The sequence below is a fragment of the Gekko japonicus genome, unplaced genomic scaffold (genome assembly GCF_001447785.1).
Source record: "Gekko japonicus isolate JY-2015 unplaced genomic scaffold, Gekko_japonicus_V1.1 scaffold133, whole genome shotgun sequence".
NCBI classification, from domain to species: Eukaryota; Metazoa; Chordata; class Lepidosauria; order Squamata; family Gekkonidae; genus Gekko; species Gekko japonicus.
Window position 1 is genome coordinate 1,314,949 of NW_015171506.1, and position 16,213 is coordinate 1,331,161.

At 44.2% G+C, this 16,213-nt stretch overlaps 1 protein-coding gene across 1 annotated transcript in view; it reads left to right on the forward strand.

Annotated features, from left to right (window-relative positions):
• The window catches only part of UBQLN1 (ubiquilin 1), a 57,889-nt gene continuing 41,676 nt past the window's right edge, over positions 1 to 16,213 (forward strand). The window contains exon 1 of the mRNA XM_015419269.1: positions 1 to 159. Coding sequence (XP_015274755.1) covers positions 1 to 159 — 159 coding nt within the window. The remainder of the gene's footprint in view (positions 160 to 16,213) is intronic.

Sequence of the window (16,213 nt, forward strand, 5' to 3'; positions counted from 1 at the left end):
ATGTCTGACAGTGGCGAGAGCCCTCCTGGGGCCCAGAGCCCCAACGAGACCCCCGCTGCCTCTGCCTCCTCGTCCGAGCCGCGAATCATCAAAGTCACTGTGAAGACTCCTAAAGAGAAGGAGGAGTTCGCGGTTCCGGAGACCAGCAGCATCCGGCAGGTGAGGAGGAGAAACCGGAGTGGGGGAGGGGCGTGGTCGGTGCCGCCGCGCGGAGGGCGGTGGAATCATGGAAACCGTCTCCTACCGGCATCTCTCCTTTAGGGCCCGCTTGCCTCAGGAGCAAGCAGAAACCAGCCCGGCGCCCTGCGTAGCCGCTAGCTAAACTGCTGACGCGGTCGGAGCTCTTGCCTTAGTCCGGGGGCTGAAAAGGCTCTGACTCGGTTGCAGACCGGACGCGTCGATATTGTCATTCCTTCAGGTGGCTTTGCCAAGAATCTGATCAGATTTGGTGGCCCGATCCTATCCGAAATTTAGTGGAATTTATTCTCAAGTAAACGTGCGCAGGAGCGCAGGTTTGGAGAAAGCCATGCTGGTTGTAAGGTTCTGGTGGCTTTCAGACGATTAAGGGGGTCGGGAGAGAATGCGAATGAATGGAGTCTGTCTGCCATGTGTAGGGTAAAAGTAAAGGTAGGGGGTGAGTAACAATTCGTTTCCAGTCCGTAAGGTAGAATTAAACATGACGAACTTTCAACCATCTTTTTCCCTGGTAGCCTGTAGGTAGTCAAGAACAGTAAGTAACAAGGCTGTTGCATATTATGATGAGGCGGATTCTTTATTTTATTTGCATCAACATGAGCTATGAAACTGCAACAATCTTCAAGCCATTTTCTGCATGAAAGTATTCTTGTTGGGGGGAGTGTGTTGCTTTGGAAATGATCTATAGTGTTTTAGTGACTAAGTTTTTAAGGGTTCTGAGTGTTAATGCAACCAAACTTGGAGAGCTGTAGGGGATCAGCTGCAGACTCTGGAATTATTATGGGTAAAAGTGTCCAGCCTCTTGATAACAGTGAAGGTGATGGAATTCCTAACCTTTTGGTTTCTTGAACAGGCAGAGAACTGCATGTAGTATGTAAAAACTGAGATTTCTTTTTGTAGTTGTATGACTAGATAAATCTTTGTGTAAAAGCTTAAGAAATGTGTGATACCTATTGACTTGTTCTTCAAGGTTTTCAGTTCCTGTATTCTTACAGCTGCTATTTCTGCCTCTTAAAACTTAATGATGGTAGCTGCTGCACTGGCTGTGGATGGAACTGGTTCCAAAATAGTGAAGTGTGAAATATGATTTGGTGCTATTAGGAACTGGAGGGATATGCTTTTGCAGATTTTTAATGGGTCTGCTTCTGATTTTACAAGTCTTCAGATGGGTATGTTCTTGAAATAGTTCATAGAACAATAACTATAAATTGCAGGTGTGAAAACAGAACTCTATAAACATATATGAATTTTATTTAAATTAGAAGATGGTTAAGCCATAGATTTAAGTAGTCTTCATAATGGTTCTGAATCCCTCTGCAATTGTCAATTGTAAGTATGGTAATACTTTAGAAATATGGTTGCAGATTCCATTTGTACCTTCAAGATTAATTTATTTCAAAAAGAGATTGATTTTTCCATATATAGTTTTTAAAGGAAATAATTCTTTAAAGAATTGTCTTCAGTTAGTGCAGAAAGGATGACGTCCACAATTCCCAGATGAGCAAGTTTGCTCTGAGATGTTCATTAGTGTACTTTGGAGCTAAGCTTGTTATGTTCATTACCTGTTCTTTGGCTTTGGCCTGATATTGACAAAGTTCAGGTTGGTTGACTGCCATGCTTGATGGTTGCGAGTGCGACAGCTGTTGCTGTGAAAACCATTGGCTTACTTGTACTCACACATACTGAAATGTGGTGTAATAGTATGCTAAATGGACAGTGTTCTCCCTGCCCACATTGCATAATACAATTGCATCACATGCTGCTCTGGAGTTTACTGCTGTGGCTGGCTTTATGGCACACAGCTGTCAGTAGAACTCTTGCTGATAAAGTCATGCCTTCTTTCACCAGAAGTTTGGTTCATGTTTCTGAAAGAATTGCATCTCATGCTAATGTGGAAAAGCCAAGGTTGGTTGCAGTTAGCTATTAGTTCTCCAAGTAAAGGCCTTCTTGGTATCTGTTGTAGCAGCTTTTTAGATCCAGCAAAGTGGCTTCTGCATGTACAGCAAAGACCTAATTTAATCATCCCCTTGGTCAGGAACTCTTATAATAGGCTGGACTTGTGCTTATGTGGCCATAACTCCCCATATGCCTAAAACTTGGATGCTAGAACATAGGAAACATTTTTCTTACCCTGGTGTGAAGATTGTAGATGTTCTTGTGTTCACTGTGATTATAAATGATGTAGTCAAAGTTTTAGGGAGTTTTTTCTGGAATTTGTGTAGTAATTATGTTCTGCTTTTGTAATCATTTTGGTCTCTGTTCCTACTGAGGTTCCATTGAAATAGATAGTTCTCAAACATCTACTCTGTCTCTAATCTGACTCTAAGTACATAATAGAATATGGCTACTGTTTCTGTTTACACAAAGCAGATATTCTGAGTTTCTGAAACTGTTCCATATCTTTCCCTTTTCCAAAATCTGGTGATTGTTATTTTTTGAGATCTTTGCAGTTCTTCAGTTTTTGCACTCTAAAATCTCTTATCTTGGAATATGCTTACATTTGTGAAATAGTCAGTGAAATGTTTGGCTAACTCCATAAATATAGCTTCTAAATCTTGTAATTTAAAAATGTTACATCTGCATGATATCACAACCTTTCAACAAGAGTGATGTTACTTCAACCTTGCAGAGGGCAGAGGTTGTGTTTCCCTCCCACTTGATTACTGTGATTCATCTGCAAAGCATTTTTCAGGTAACATCACTCTCCTTCACTCAGACTTGGACACCACTACTTTACCAGATCAATTACTAATGGAGTGAAGGCTAGCTGTACTTGATTGGGTGACTTTCAGTTAATGCACCCTAAGAATGTTGACAAGGTGCTTGGAGGAGTCTGGTCTGTCGCCTCTAATCCTGTCCTTTGCTGATCTTGCCCACATAAAGTTGCCTTGGAAAACAGCTTGGAAATTTTCGCTGGTCCAGAATACAGCAGTCACGTTATTGTCTGGGCCTGGAGACAGGAATTATATTACCCCTGTGCATCAGCAATCTTCTGTACAGTCCCACATGGGACTGCACTGCCATTGGATAGGTCTTTACAACTAAAAGCCTTCAGGGGGCACTCTGTGCCAGAATCAGAAGCTTGTTCCTGCCCAGGGACCATGTGCTCCTGTGCAGCCATGCTCCATTCTTTTGCTGCCGAAGAAGGTGGTTGTATTTTTGGAGTCTTCAGCTACAAGGCTGAGATGATTTCATCAGATTTGTTGAAACCGTATTGGCTTCTGAGTCCTTTCCATGCCTCAGAAAGCCCTTTTCAAGAAGCGCTCCTGATGTGGAGCAAAGATGACCCAAACTGATGAACATAACCTTTGTCTGTTCTTTTTGGGTGAAGAGCATAGTGTCTCCACACATAAGGCCTGCCAATGCTTCACCTCTAAAGCTCGAGGGTATCCAGGGCATCGAAACTTAAGGCAGCATTGTGGGACAAAGCTCTTAAAGCCCTCATCCAAGTCTGCCCCGGAGAAAGCTCCCAATTCCATGTCTTTGGGATCGACACATTCAGCTCCACCTTCCAGATCCGTGTCTCAGCGGATCCAATCTCGGTCACCCCCCCTTGAGCTCATTGTGCCTCTTCTGAGCCTCCAGCTAAAAAGACTAAAGGCAAGACAAAGGAAAAGCATATGTTGGCTCACCAGCAGAATGCTCCTATCTGCACTCCTGAACCAACGCCAACTTTGCAGGAGATGCCTTGGACCCCACCTGTTTTTATCTCCAGTGGGGACAGGGATACTGGCTTAACCACATGGTCAGGTTCCGCCTGAGTCCAATTTGGAACAAATGGCCATGGTTCCATGGTCTCAGCCCCAATTTCCTATGTGGTGGCCTTCACATCTGTACATGATGTCTCCGGGATATTTGGAGGAATAGGGTTTGTATCATTGCCCTTACTGGGTATTGTTGTATCTGCCTTCAGCAACCATTTCGCGCAGTGAAAGGAGAAGAAACAGCGATTGAATCTTTTGGATCCGAGCCCAGGCGAGAGGGTAGGCGAGCCATCTCTGGTTTTTCCCACAGAGGATCTCTGCATGTTTGGATAACAGATGATTCCTATGGCCCAGTCTCTTGAGATAGAGGTCATTACCTTGGAGCACAAACCCAAAGATAAGATTCTGAGTCATCTCTATTCAGAGTCTCCTGGGATTATGGCTTTCCTGGTGTTGCAGGGCCTTGAGGACCTCACATAGGAACTATGGCAAAAACCTGCATCTCTCCAGCCTAACCTCCAGAAGGGTAGAACATTTTTATAAGATCAAGGAGGGGCCATTTAACTATTTGACAGTTCATCCTCCTCCATCCTCCATGGTTACTGAGGAGATGCAGCTGAAGGGCCATCAAACCTACCACTCTGCTCCCGCAGGTAGGGAAGGGAGAAAACTGAATGTCCTGGGTCAAAAATTACATTCTTCAGCAGCTTTAGGTTTCAAAATTGCTAACTATGAAACATTATGGCTGGTTATCAGCTCTGATGGGAAAGGATTCTTCTGTTCCTGGAACTTTTGCTGGAAGATTAGCGTCCCCTCGCTAAACTTTTGTATACGGAGGCCTGTCAAATGCCAGGGTAAGACTGGAGACAGGTTGTTTAAAAGTTGAAACCTGGGTCCGTATTCTATCAATACATACCTGGCTAAAGGGGTATCTCAATCCACAAGGTTTACTCCCTCTGATACTCTGCGACAATTTCCAATCAAATTGGTCTAAGTCTGTTCAGAGCTATCTGCTGAAAATAGGTGTCCCCCCCCCCCCGGTGCTCTTATCTTTTGGAACAGACCAAGCAAAAATATTAGTTAAGCAGAGAATTGAGGATATAGAATGCCAAACTGATATTTCCAGCATACAAAACATTAAGATGAGGGTAATTATCAAAAATAATGTGGGTCCAGCCAACTATTTAACGTCTCTTGAAGTAAAAGGGTTTTCACTCTGGCGAGGTGCTCTGCCCTCCCTTCTGCTGTACTTGAAGGAAAGTACAAGAATACTCCTTTCTCAGAAAGGCTTTGTACCTGCCTATTAAGGGAGGTTGAGACTACAGGGTGTCACGACAGGGCCAGGGAGCATGGGGCAAACAAGCAAAGTCCAAAGCCAGTCCGAGTTTCAGCCGAGCAGGTCAAGCAGCACAGTTCAAACAAGTTCAAATCAGTTTCCAAAGCCAGCGTCAGACATACCAGAAGTCAAGGTCCATAAATCAAAACGAAGCCAGAGAAATAGAGACGAAAGCAGAGTCAACAATGCCGAGTGTCAAGGAGCCGAAGGTCAAAAGCCGAGGATCAAACCGACAAGGGTTTCAAGGAGTCTGAAGCAGAAATGCACGGAGCGTCTGGTCCTGTCAATCGAAGTTGCCAGCACAACTTTCTGCCAGCAGCAGGTTTGCTGATATAGCGTGCTGGCTAATTATCTTGTTAAATTTTGCTGAGCAGGGTCATGCTGCTGCTAATACTCAGGGCTGAACGAGCGTCTGCCACGCATGCATGCGGCTTTCCTTTTTTCGTTCAGCTCCTGTCTTCGCTGACTCCTGAGCCGGTTCACAGGTGGCGGCGAGTCGGGGGTGTGTGTGAATTGTCTGTGGTAAGCAGAGCCTGATCCGGCGCAGGTGTCTCTTGGGAGGCTCTATCCTCCTCAAGACTTAGAGAGTCTTCTGCTACAGGAGCCAGTTCCTGGCTGTAAGTCTCTGCTTCTGGATGTTCCTCAGGGGCTTGTGGTGCCAACTCCACGTGCTCCTGACTGTCAGGTGCTTCATCAGGGGCAGGCATGACACAGGGCACATGTTTTTTAGATGTCCGTATTATAAGGTGGCACATAATAAAATCACTCTGCTGACTGAACAAATTCCGGGTCTTTCCGAAAAAGCTAGACTCAAATATCTTCTATCTGGTAGAAACCCCAAAATTACTCATCAAGTAGCCAGTTTCTGTATGGTGATACTCAGATCACGGAAACTCTAAGGTAGCTAGTTAGATATAGTTGTTTGATATTAGATTAAATTTTAATTTGCTTTTAATGTGTCACTGATGTATCTTAAAATCTTGGAATATTGTAAAGGTGTACTTCTTTTTGTATGACTGGTCTAAGGACTGTAGAAATAAATTGTAAAAATTGTATAAGGAGGCCATTAAACTTTTGAAATAGCAATGTGGGATCGCATTCTGCAGATTCAGCTGTTTGCCATGGTGAGCTCCATCATACTGAGGCACCATGCATGGTTAAGATCAGTGGCCTTGCCTATGGAGAGCAAGCTCAAAGTTGAGGGTTTAGCTTTCAGAGGTTCCACTCCCTTCTCTTTCAAGTTGGATGAGATGCTTTCCCTGATAAAGGAGAAAAGCAAACAGCTAAGTCCCTAGGAGTCTCACATTTGTCCATGTCCCAATTTAAGCAGAGGTTATCTGTGAGACAGCCCTGGCATCCATATCAAAGGGACTGCCTTTTTCCACCTCCTTGGGGTCTCAGTGTCCTATTCCTAAGCCATTTACCCCACAACAGGGTTACCATAGGCATAAGGGTTCCCAGGTCAAATCAGCAACCACCCTCTTCCAGAGAGGCAACTTCATCCCAGAAGTCATCTTTCTGGTTAGAATTGTTGCGATCCCTTGTTAAGATTGGGTTTCTGAGAGGTTTCTTAACCACCTCGGGATCCTTTAGTGCCCCAGTAGTCTAAATCTGTTGTGTTAGCGCAGTTAATGCTCAAGCCTTTTGAACCCCTTGCTACCCATTCTTTGCAAGACCTTTCTATGGAGGTGTGTTTCTGAGTAGCTGCTGCCTCAGCCAGGAGGGTGAGTGAGCTAGCAGTTCTTCAGATAGATACCTCATTTTTGAAGTTCTTTCCTGAAAGAGTAATCCTTCACCCTAGTCTTCGACTTCTTAAGGTAGTTTCTGGGTTCCATTTATCTCAAGATACTGTTTTGCTTGTATTTTTTACTGCACTGAGCTCTGCAAATGAGCACTCATTGCATTCCTTAGATGGTAAGAAGGCATTATTATGTTACCTCAAGAGAACCCTGGAATTTCGCAGGGATAGAGCCCTGTTTGTTTGTTTTAGTGGCCCTAAGAGAGGTAGGAGAGAGTCATCTCATACTCTGTCCTGATGCATTGTCAGGAATCAGGACCATTAGGAAGTGTTATGATAGGACCAGATTGCCATGCCTGTTGAAGCAGTGGCTTCTTCTGCAGCTTTCCTGGATGGAGTGCCTTTGATGGAGATCTGCAGAGCTGCCACTTGGTCATTGGCAGACAAGTTCGTACGTCACTATGTTTTGGATCTGAGGTGAGACATGAGGCTCAAATGTACAAGGCAGTTCTTCCTTCAGAGTTCAAGTAAGGAGAGCATGCCCCACCACCTGGTGAGTAGCTTTCTAGAATCCCCATGTGGGGACTGCACAGATGAAAACAAAGTTGCACTTACCTGTAACTATTGTTAATCGAGTATCTTCTGTACAGGCACACATAGCCTCCCTTCTGACTCCAGCATGCAGCATCCCCTGGAGTGTGCCTGCACAGAAGGTACTGGATGAACAATAGTTAAAGGTAAGTGCAGCTTTGTTTTTTGAAATAACTACATTGGCTGCCCGTCTGTTTCTGAGCACAATTTATAGTGTGAGTTCTTACCTGTAAGGCCCTAAATGGCTTGGGCCTAGGGCACCTCATCTCATATTAACCACCCTTCCAGCTGAGATCCTCCTCTTAAGCCTTGCTCTCTGTGATTCAGGGGCAAGGTGGATGGGGGACCAAACGGCTTTTTTGGTGCTGGCACCTCACCAGCAGAATGCCCTGTCCCTGAGGCTGGCCTGACGCCTACTTTACCAGTTTGGTGTAGTGGTTAAGTGCGCGGACTCTAATCTGGGAGAGCCGGGTTTGATTCCCCATTCCTCCACTTGCACCTGGCTGGATGACCTTGGGCAAGCCGTAGTTCTGATAATAGCTGTTCTTGAAAAAAAGCCATTTCTGTCAAGAGCTCTCTCAGCCCCACCCACCTCACAGGGTGTCTGTTGTGGGGAGGGGAAGGGAAAGAAGTTTGTAAGCCACTCTAAGACACCTTTGGGTAGTGAAGGGTGGGGGATAAATCCAATCTCTTTTTCTTCTTCTTTTGTTTAAGCACCAAGCCACAGTGGTTCTTGCTTTTAATAATGGGGTTCCGTATTAACGCTTTTATGGTGTGCTCCTAGCCCAAGGATTGTTTTATTAATATCATTTTAGACTGCTCTGTTTTATATGGTGTTATGCTTTGGCTTGCTTTTTAGCGATGATTTTATTGTGTTTTATGTCCTGATTGTTTTATTATGTTTATTGTTACCATTTGTTTTTATTGTTTTTAATGCAGGCTGGTTTGGGTATTTTGTGGACCTTCCTGTACAGGTAGGCTGAGAAGGCATACATACTAAGTTTCTAAATTTTGGCTTATTAAATCTGGCCTGAGTGGGTGGCCCAGCTGGGTTGAGAATAAAAAATACTCTGAGAAAGGGTCAGGTCTTGGCTGTTTTGAAGGAAGATGTGAGGCTGCTCTTGAAGCTTCTCCTGGGCCATCATTTATCTATGGTATGATGGCGTATATTAAGTGCCATCAAGTCACTTCCAACTTACAGTGATCTTATGAATTAATGACCTACAAAACGTCCTATCATTAATAGACTTCCTCAGGTCTTGCAAACTGAGTGAGTCAATCCATCTCATGTTGGGTCTTTGTCATGATCTGGGCTGTGCAACCGGGGGCCTAGTAGACCCAGGGAGCCTGGCTAGCAGTAGGGAAGGCTGGGCCTACAAACCCCAGAAGGCTTTGGGAAGTTTTGGCACCGATTTTGACCAATAGGGAAGAAGAGGGCTGGGAAACAAAAGAGCTGGTGCAAGAGGAGAAGCTGTTCTTCTTCCCAGGGAACTGGGCCAGAAGGGAGGCTGCTGTGGGGAAGAAACCCTCATCCTGAAGGAAGGGTGAGTAGTCTAAGGCCACTTGAGATAGTGAGCTAGGGACAGTATATTTAGACGCGTAAGGGCATTTGATTTATTTTCTTTTCACCCACTTACTGTTATTATTCCTGCAGCTTATTTGTTTGACCTCCTATAAAATAAACCTTTTCCTTGTTGTTTACTCTGCCTGGTCCTCGTGCCTATTATTCGGCCAAAAGGGAGGTCTGAAGGTCTTGGAAGGGTGCTCGGGGGATCCTAAATCCAGAGTGGCGGCAGCGTCAGGTGACACCCCACCCGAGCCGTGACAGTCTTCCTCTTTTCCTGCTGCCTTTAGCCTTTCCTGGCATTATTGCCTATTTACATAGTAAAATTAGATGCAGATATTCTTTTTCGAGGGAAAATACCCACCTGGAGTTCAACTCCAGGCTTCCTTCAGAGAGATATATTATTTTCCTGCATTTCAATATGGTTTCCAACCTGCTGTTGGTACTAAAGCTACTTTGATCAGTCTAAGGGTTGTTTTGCCAGGGGAGAGAATAGGAATGTGGTACTTTCTGTTCTCTTGGCACATTTTCATATATTCATTACATGTTTATCGTGCCCTTCCTCCAAGGAGCTGTGGGCAATGTATCTTGGTTTCCCTGTCTCCATTTTACCTTCACAACAACTCTGTAAGGTAGGTTAGACTGAGACCATTTGACTGGCTCATGGTGATCCAGCAGGCTTTGAGTGAGGATTCTGTTTAGCCTAGATGAACATTGGTTGTTGTGTTTGGGCCCAGTTTAGAAAAATGAATTCAGAAGACAGTGTAAAGGGACATCTGCTAGCTTCTTGTGCTACAGGGATCTATGCTGTTCCTCATGCTGTGTAATATGTATTTAAAATCTCTGAAAGTAGTCATCTGTAGATTTGGAGTAAAGTGTCATCAGTACATTGGTGTGTGCAATATATGTTTGGTTTTAAAAGGTTGCTCTTTCTATTACATTCATTTGTTTATAGTAGTTATTATTGGTTTAATGGGATATGTATTTTTGGCTGTAGCCCCCCCACCCTCAGTTGGGATGAGATTCTGAGGGATTGCGCACACTCCCATTCAATTGGTATTGTTCCTATCAAACTTCAGGCAGAGAAGAGAGAGGGTCCAAATCAGGGGTGGCCAAACTTGCTTAACATAAGAGCCATGTAGAATAAACGTCAGATCTTTGAGAACCGCAAAACATGAACAAATATTACACATGTTTTTAATTGGGAAATATGCAAATTTCCTTTTTATTAATACTAAATGAGACTGCCAAAAATAAAAACAAAAGGGATAAAAACAGATAATTATATTTATTTGTCCAATGATTCATTTGTTTGCTAATGATATTTATTTGTCTAAGAGAGAAAGAGAGAGAGGTAGAAAGAGAGAGAGAGAAACAAAGCAAATAGATGGGGGAGGGGGAAGGAAGGAAGAGAGCGAAAGAAAAGGAGAAAAAGAAAAAAAGAAAGGTGAAAAGAAAGCAAATAGACGGGGGAGGGGGGAGGAAGGAAGAGAGAGAGAAACAAACAAAGAAAGCAAATAGGGCAGGGGTGGCGAACACGTGGCTCTCGAGCCGCATGCGGCTCCCGGCCAAAATGCATGCGGCTCCGGGGCCTGCTGGGCGAGAGCTTCGCATGCGGCTCCCGGCCAAAATGCATGCGGCTCGAGAGAGGCACGTGTGCTCCGGCACGCGTGCTCCGGCGAGGCTGCGTCGCTCTCCTGGCCTGGTGAGTACGTGAGGGGCCCGGCGACGCAGGCCCCGGAGGGGAGGGGGAAGAGCCGGGGGGTCGAAGCGGGGGGTTTTGCTGCCCTCGCCGCCTCCCCCTGGCAAAGGGATTTAAAGAGACAGATGCCTTTTCCAAGCTGGCAGGCAGGGTCACGTGTTGGGGGTTTGGAGAATGCCTTTAACGTTAAATGTGTTCTTCAGGCCCCCAGCCCTCACTGCCATGCCAGCTTGGCTTGAAGAAAGGATTTAAAGGGACAAATGCCTTCTCTGAGCCCAGCCAGCCAGCCAGCCAGTGTGGCTTGGAGAACACATGTAACTTTAGAAGGGGAAGGAGAGGAGAAAGAGAGAGAAAGAAAGGTGGAAAGAAAGCAAATAGATGGGGAGGAGGGAGGGAGAGGTGGAAAGAAACCAACTTTAACTTTAACTTTAAGTGAGTCCTCATCCTGGCTTGGCAAAGGGGTTTAAAGAGACAAATGCCTTCTCTAAACTGGCTGGCGGGGGGGGGGGGCTATCTCCTATCAGGTCCTTTTGCCAGCTGCCTTTAAGGAACATTAGGCACTGAAAGATCTCCAGATCTATGCTCACTGGTCTTGTAACCTTGTCTACTTTGGTCTTACTCTGTATCTCTTGTGTTACGGATCACAATATGCATGCATTAAAACATCAGTGGCAGATGCAACAATGCTCCCTGGCTAGGGGGAAGTTTGTCTTTATCACCAAATCTGTAGTGTTTCCTACTTATATGTCCCCATATACCAGAAAAATATTTGTCCAGTGCATAGTGAGTAAAGCCCCAGATAGAACAGCTAACAAGTCTGCTGTTGGTGTAAAATCGAAGCCTTTCTGAAACCAGTGAGCCAGCAGTGGTATAAACGCCACTTTAGAAAGACAGACCCAATCCATTCAATTTCTTTAGAAGGATTTGTGATATGCGCACTTATGAACTTGTTCTATATTGTCTGAGCCTCACTGTCCTCAATTCCTTACCCTGAACATTCTTAAAAACTCTCAGATAGCCGGGTGTCAGAATGATGGCTGGTTATGAATGTTTCAATTGCTTTTTCAATGTGGATTAATTATAATATTAAAGCACAGGGTATCTTCAGTTTTTATGGCACATAGCTTACTACGTTTTTTTAGCCGGTCAGGTGAGATAGGGAACATTCTGAAGGTAGTAAAGGGATGAGTGAAGGCCAATGAATTGAAGCCTGAGGTGGGTGGAGATCAATGCAGCTAATCAAGGAGGGAAGGAGTCAGCCTGTTTGTATGGGATTTGCCCCCTCCTGTAAAAGATATGCATTTGTATCTAAAGATGGATGCCTGGTATCATCTGTGGAATGCAGTACTTTTAATCAACTTTGGTTGGTGCACCAGCTGCAGTCTTCCCTTGAACAGTTGGACATGACCATAGTTAGCCATGTGCTGATGCATCTACTTTGTATTACTGCAGTGTGATCTGCATGGAGCTGTATTTGGGTTCAACATATAATAGCAAGGTTTGTCGGTGTGTATTTATTTATTTAGGGCATTTGTTCTGCTTTTTTGTAACTTACAAAAATTCCAGTGTAAACAAAATATAGTGTAAGCAGAACAAAGGGTACGCTGAACCGACAAGGGCCGAGATGCCCTAGGGAAGTCCATGAAGTTCACAGGCTGAAAACCATGGGCTAAGAGCTAAGGGCCCTTTGTGTCTCTGGCCATATCCAAGCTTTATGTACAAGCAACAGAACGGAAACATGAATTCACCCTGGTCGTAACGTGGCTGGTAGCCATCTCCCCATGATTCCCCTCATATGCTGATTATTGAGAACATGTTTTACCAGTCCTTAAGGGACTACACTGGCTTACAATGTTGGGGCTCTGCCTGTTACTGTTCTACTGTACTGTTACGTTATTTGTTTGCCTTTTCTTTTACAAGTTTCATCTTGTACTGTATTATCTATATTCTCTGCTTATTGTTCTGTCAGTCCAGTTTTATAGTGTGCTATGTGGCTTTGCTATGGCTGATTTTACGCTGTTGCTTATCTGTTTTTATTTGTCTTTTTAATTGGAAGTTGCCTTAAATATTTAATTAAAAATGTAGGAGAAGTCTTAAACAATGAAACGGCTTATCTGAATGTGTGAGCAGTCTCCATTGATAGAGTTTAAAAATCTGTGATTTGTACAGTACTGAAATCACTCAGTGTTACAGTCAGCAAGGGACAATTGTATGTGTGAAACAAGCAAAGGCTACATTTCTGTGCATACTCAACTGAGGATATGTTTACTGAACTGAGCAGGTCTCAGTCAGAGTAAATATGCAGAGGTTGGCCTGCAGTCCAGCTGCATCAAATTATTGGAAGGGCTTTGCAATTGGATCCAACAAGATTAATCTGTACTTAAAATCTAACTTAATCATCACAAGTGTTTAAGTGATATGTTCTTTAGAACACAATCCCATATTTTAATAGAATATTGATAGCCCTTAATGCATGAGACAGGGTCAAGGAAATTATTAATTAGAACCGGGACACAATTGTTTTTACCTCTTTCTGCTCATTTATTCTTAAACTGTTTCCTTGATGCTTTTCAATGCAAGTCCATACAAGCTGATCTTACATATCTTTTTTTACCAACACAGGAAGACAGACTTCCATCCTGTTAAACTGGCGCTACTGTCAAATATGACACTATAGCAACTCTGTTATAGGCTTTGGCGTAAATTACTAGTATGGGGGACGTAGCCATGGCTGTATAGTATGTTAGAAACATACCTATATTCTGCATCATGAAAGCACATTCTTCACCTATTATGCAAATTTGTATATGTTGCACAATTCTGGTAGCCCATGGGGGTGCAGAACAATACATGGTATGTAGAGGGTAGGGCTGACCATTGCTCATCACTTCTGCTTCTTTAGCAATTCCCTTCTTATTCCAGGAGGATTAAAATAAAACCCTAGTGATTCTTTATTGGTTGAATGTGGCACCCTGTACTCAATTCCTCACAGAATTTTTACTATACACAACTCCATATTAATAGGCAAGTGTGTGTGCTTTTCCTCTTACCATGTAACTTAAGTTTCACTTTAAAATATCCTCGTTACTTCACTATTTAGCACTGTTTTCTGCTGCTTTCATGCCTGGGATTGTTCTTTTAGAGGGCTGCAAAATATATGGGGAGGGACAATAGGGCTTTTTGTCATTGCCTGAAAAACCAGAATAAATTCTGGTATGTCTATTCGCCTTGGAGCTACTGGCAATACAATGGAATCAGTGGGTCTTATATGTTTGTGGGCATCCATTTGGAGAGCCCTATCATATACCTGTGCTATGGCTACCAGTATTGCCCTTCTGGGCCAATTTTTATGTTGAGGGTAGTCTTTTTTTATCATGCTTACTAATCTTGCCGGTCTCTTCTTAATAATGATTGTGTGCCATCAAGTTGCAGCTGACTCATGGAGACCCCAGGACCATGGGGTTCTCATGGCAACAATTGGACAGAGGTGGTTTGCCATAGGGATGGGCATCAGCTGGTTCATGAGCTAAAATTCAGCACAAACTTGGCTCGGTTATTAGCCCCCAAACCGACGTATGGGGAAGGCACCTTCCTTGAACATTTACTGGACTTTTGCATGGTTCAGTTTGGCTGTTTGGGCCATTTTTGCCTAACAGCGGATGGGCACATCCACCCCGTTGTTAGGCTGAAATGGCTGCCAGCCATTTAAACCTAACAGTGGGGTGAGTCTGCTCATCAGCTGTTAGGTTTAAATGGCTATGACCCATTAAACCTATCCATTTTGCTTCCCAATTTCAAAACAGGGGGAAGCGAAATGGAAGGGTTAGATGGCTGCCATCCATTTAACTCTTCCTGGGCAATCCTCTCCCCTTTCTCCTGGCTGCTGCAAGCCACCGCTGGGAGAAAGGGTGATCCAAACTGGCCGGTTTGGTTTGGCATTTCTGGCTTGGTTCAGGATTCAGTTTGGGACTGCACCAAACTGAACCAAAATTTTTGGGTTCATGTCCATCTCTAGTTTGCCATTGCCTTCCTCTGCTTTGCAACCCCCATCTTCCATGGTCTCCCATCCAAGTACTAGCTGTAGCCAACCCTGTTTAGCTTTCAAACTCTAATGAGAGCTGGCTTGTCTGGGCTATTATCCTGCTAATCTCTTGTTACTCCAATTCCTGTTAGAAATATACACAGAAGCCCATTGGTAGGTATTGGAGATAATTATAACTACTGTGATTTACTGAATAATTTTACAGCTGTGCAAAAGGCATATATTTGTCATGAAACTGAGTTATAATACCCCTGATGCGCTCTCTCTCTCTCTCTCTCTCTCTCTCTCTCTCTCTCTGTATGTATGTATCGCCATCCTTCTGGGGTGGAAACCCCCCCCCACTACTATTAGGTGTTCCCAATGAGGAATGTGATAAACTTTGTAGTCCATATTGAGAACAATTCTGGGTCAATTCTTGGCTACACTTACGGAGTCTTCACTAGGGATGGACACAAGCCAGCTCACGAACTAAAGTTTCTGATGATTTTGGCTGGTTTTTGGTTTGCAAAGTTAAGTTTGTGGTAGGTCAACAGCCCAAACTTTCCACAAACTTTCAAGCTGTTCCTGGAGGTTCATGTTGGTTTGTGAACAGATACGTTTTCAGACAGACTGTCTCCATTCAGTCTAAATTTTTATGGGGGGCGAAACTTGGAAGGCGTGTAGAGGAGAATCTGGGGGATGTTCCCTGTGACTCTGATGTTTCTAGCTTGCTCAGGATCCATTCTACACACATCTGAAGCTGTGCCTGTCAAAATGACTGCTTGTCAATGACAAGTGGTCATTTTGGCAGGTTCAGGAGTGTATAGAATGGATCCTGTGCGAGCTAGAGACACCTAACTCACAGAGGATCTCCAGCTGACTCTCTCTACCTGCCCTCCAAGTTTGGTATCGATTGGATTTATGGGGTCTGAGGTACAGCCCCCCAAAGAAGGTGCCCTCAAGAAAGTGTTTTCTGGGGAAACAACAGGTGGTCATTTGGCCAGAAAGCACTTTCCTGGGGGCACCTTCTGGGGGGGGGCATAACTTTGGCCCTGTAAATCCAGTTCTTGCCAAACTTGGAGGGCATGTAGAAGAGAGTAATATGGAGGTCCCCTGCAAATTTGGTATCTCTAGCACACCCCTGGGCCATTCTACCCCCTCACGAACCAAACCGGTTCATGAGGCAGTTAAAAGTTTGTGAGGGTTTGTGGTTCACAAACTGGGTACACCATGAACCGAACCACATTTTACTGGTTTGTGCCCATCCATAATCTTCACTGTCCATGCCAGTGGCTGTCAGTGGTTCAAGCTTTAGTACACTGTGTCGTATGTGCATGAGCACTAAACACTGTTTCCATGCTT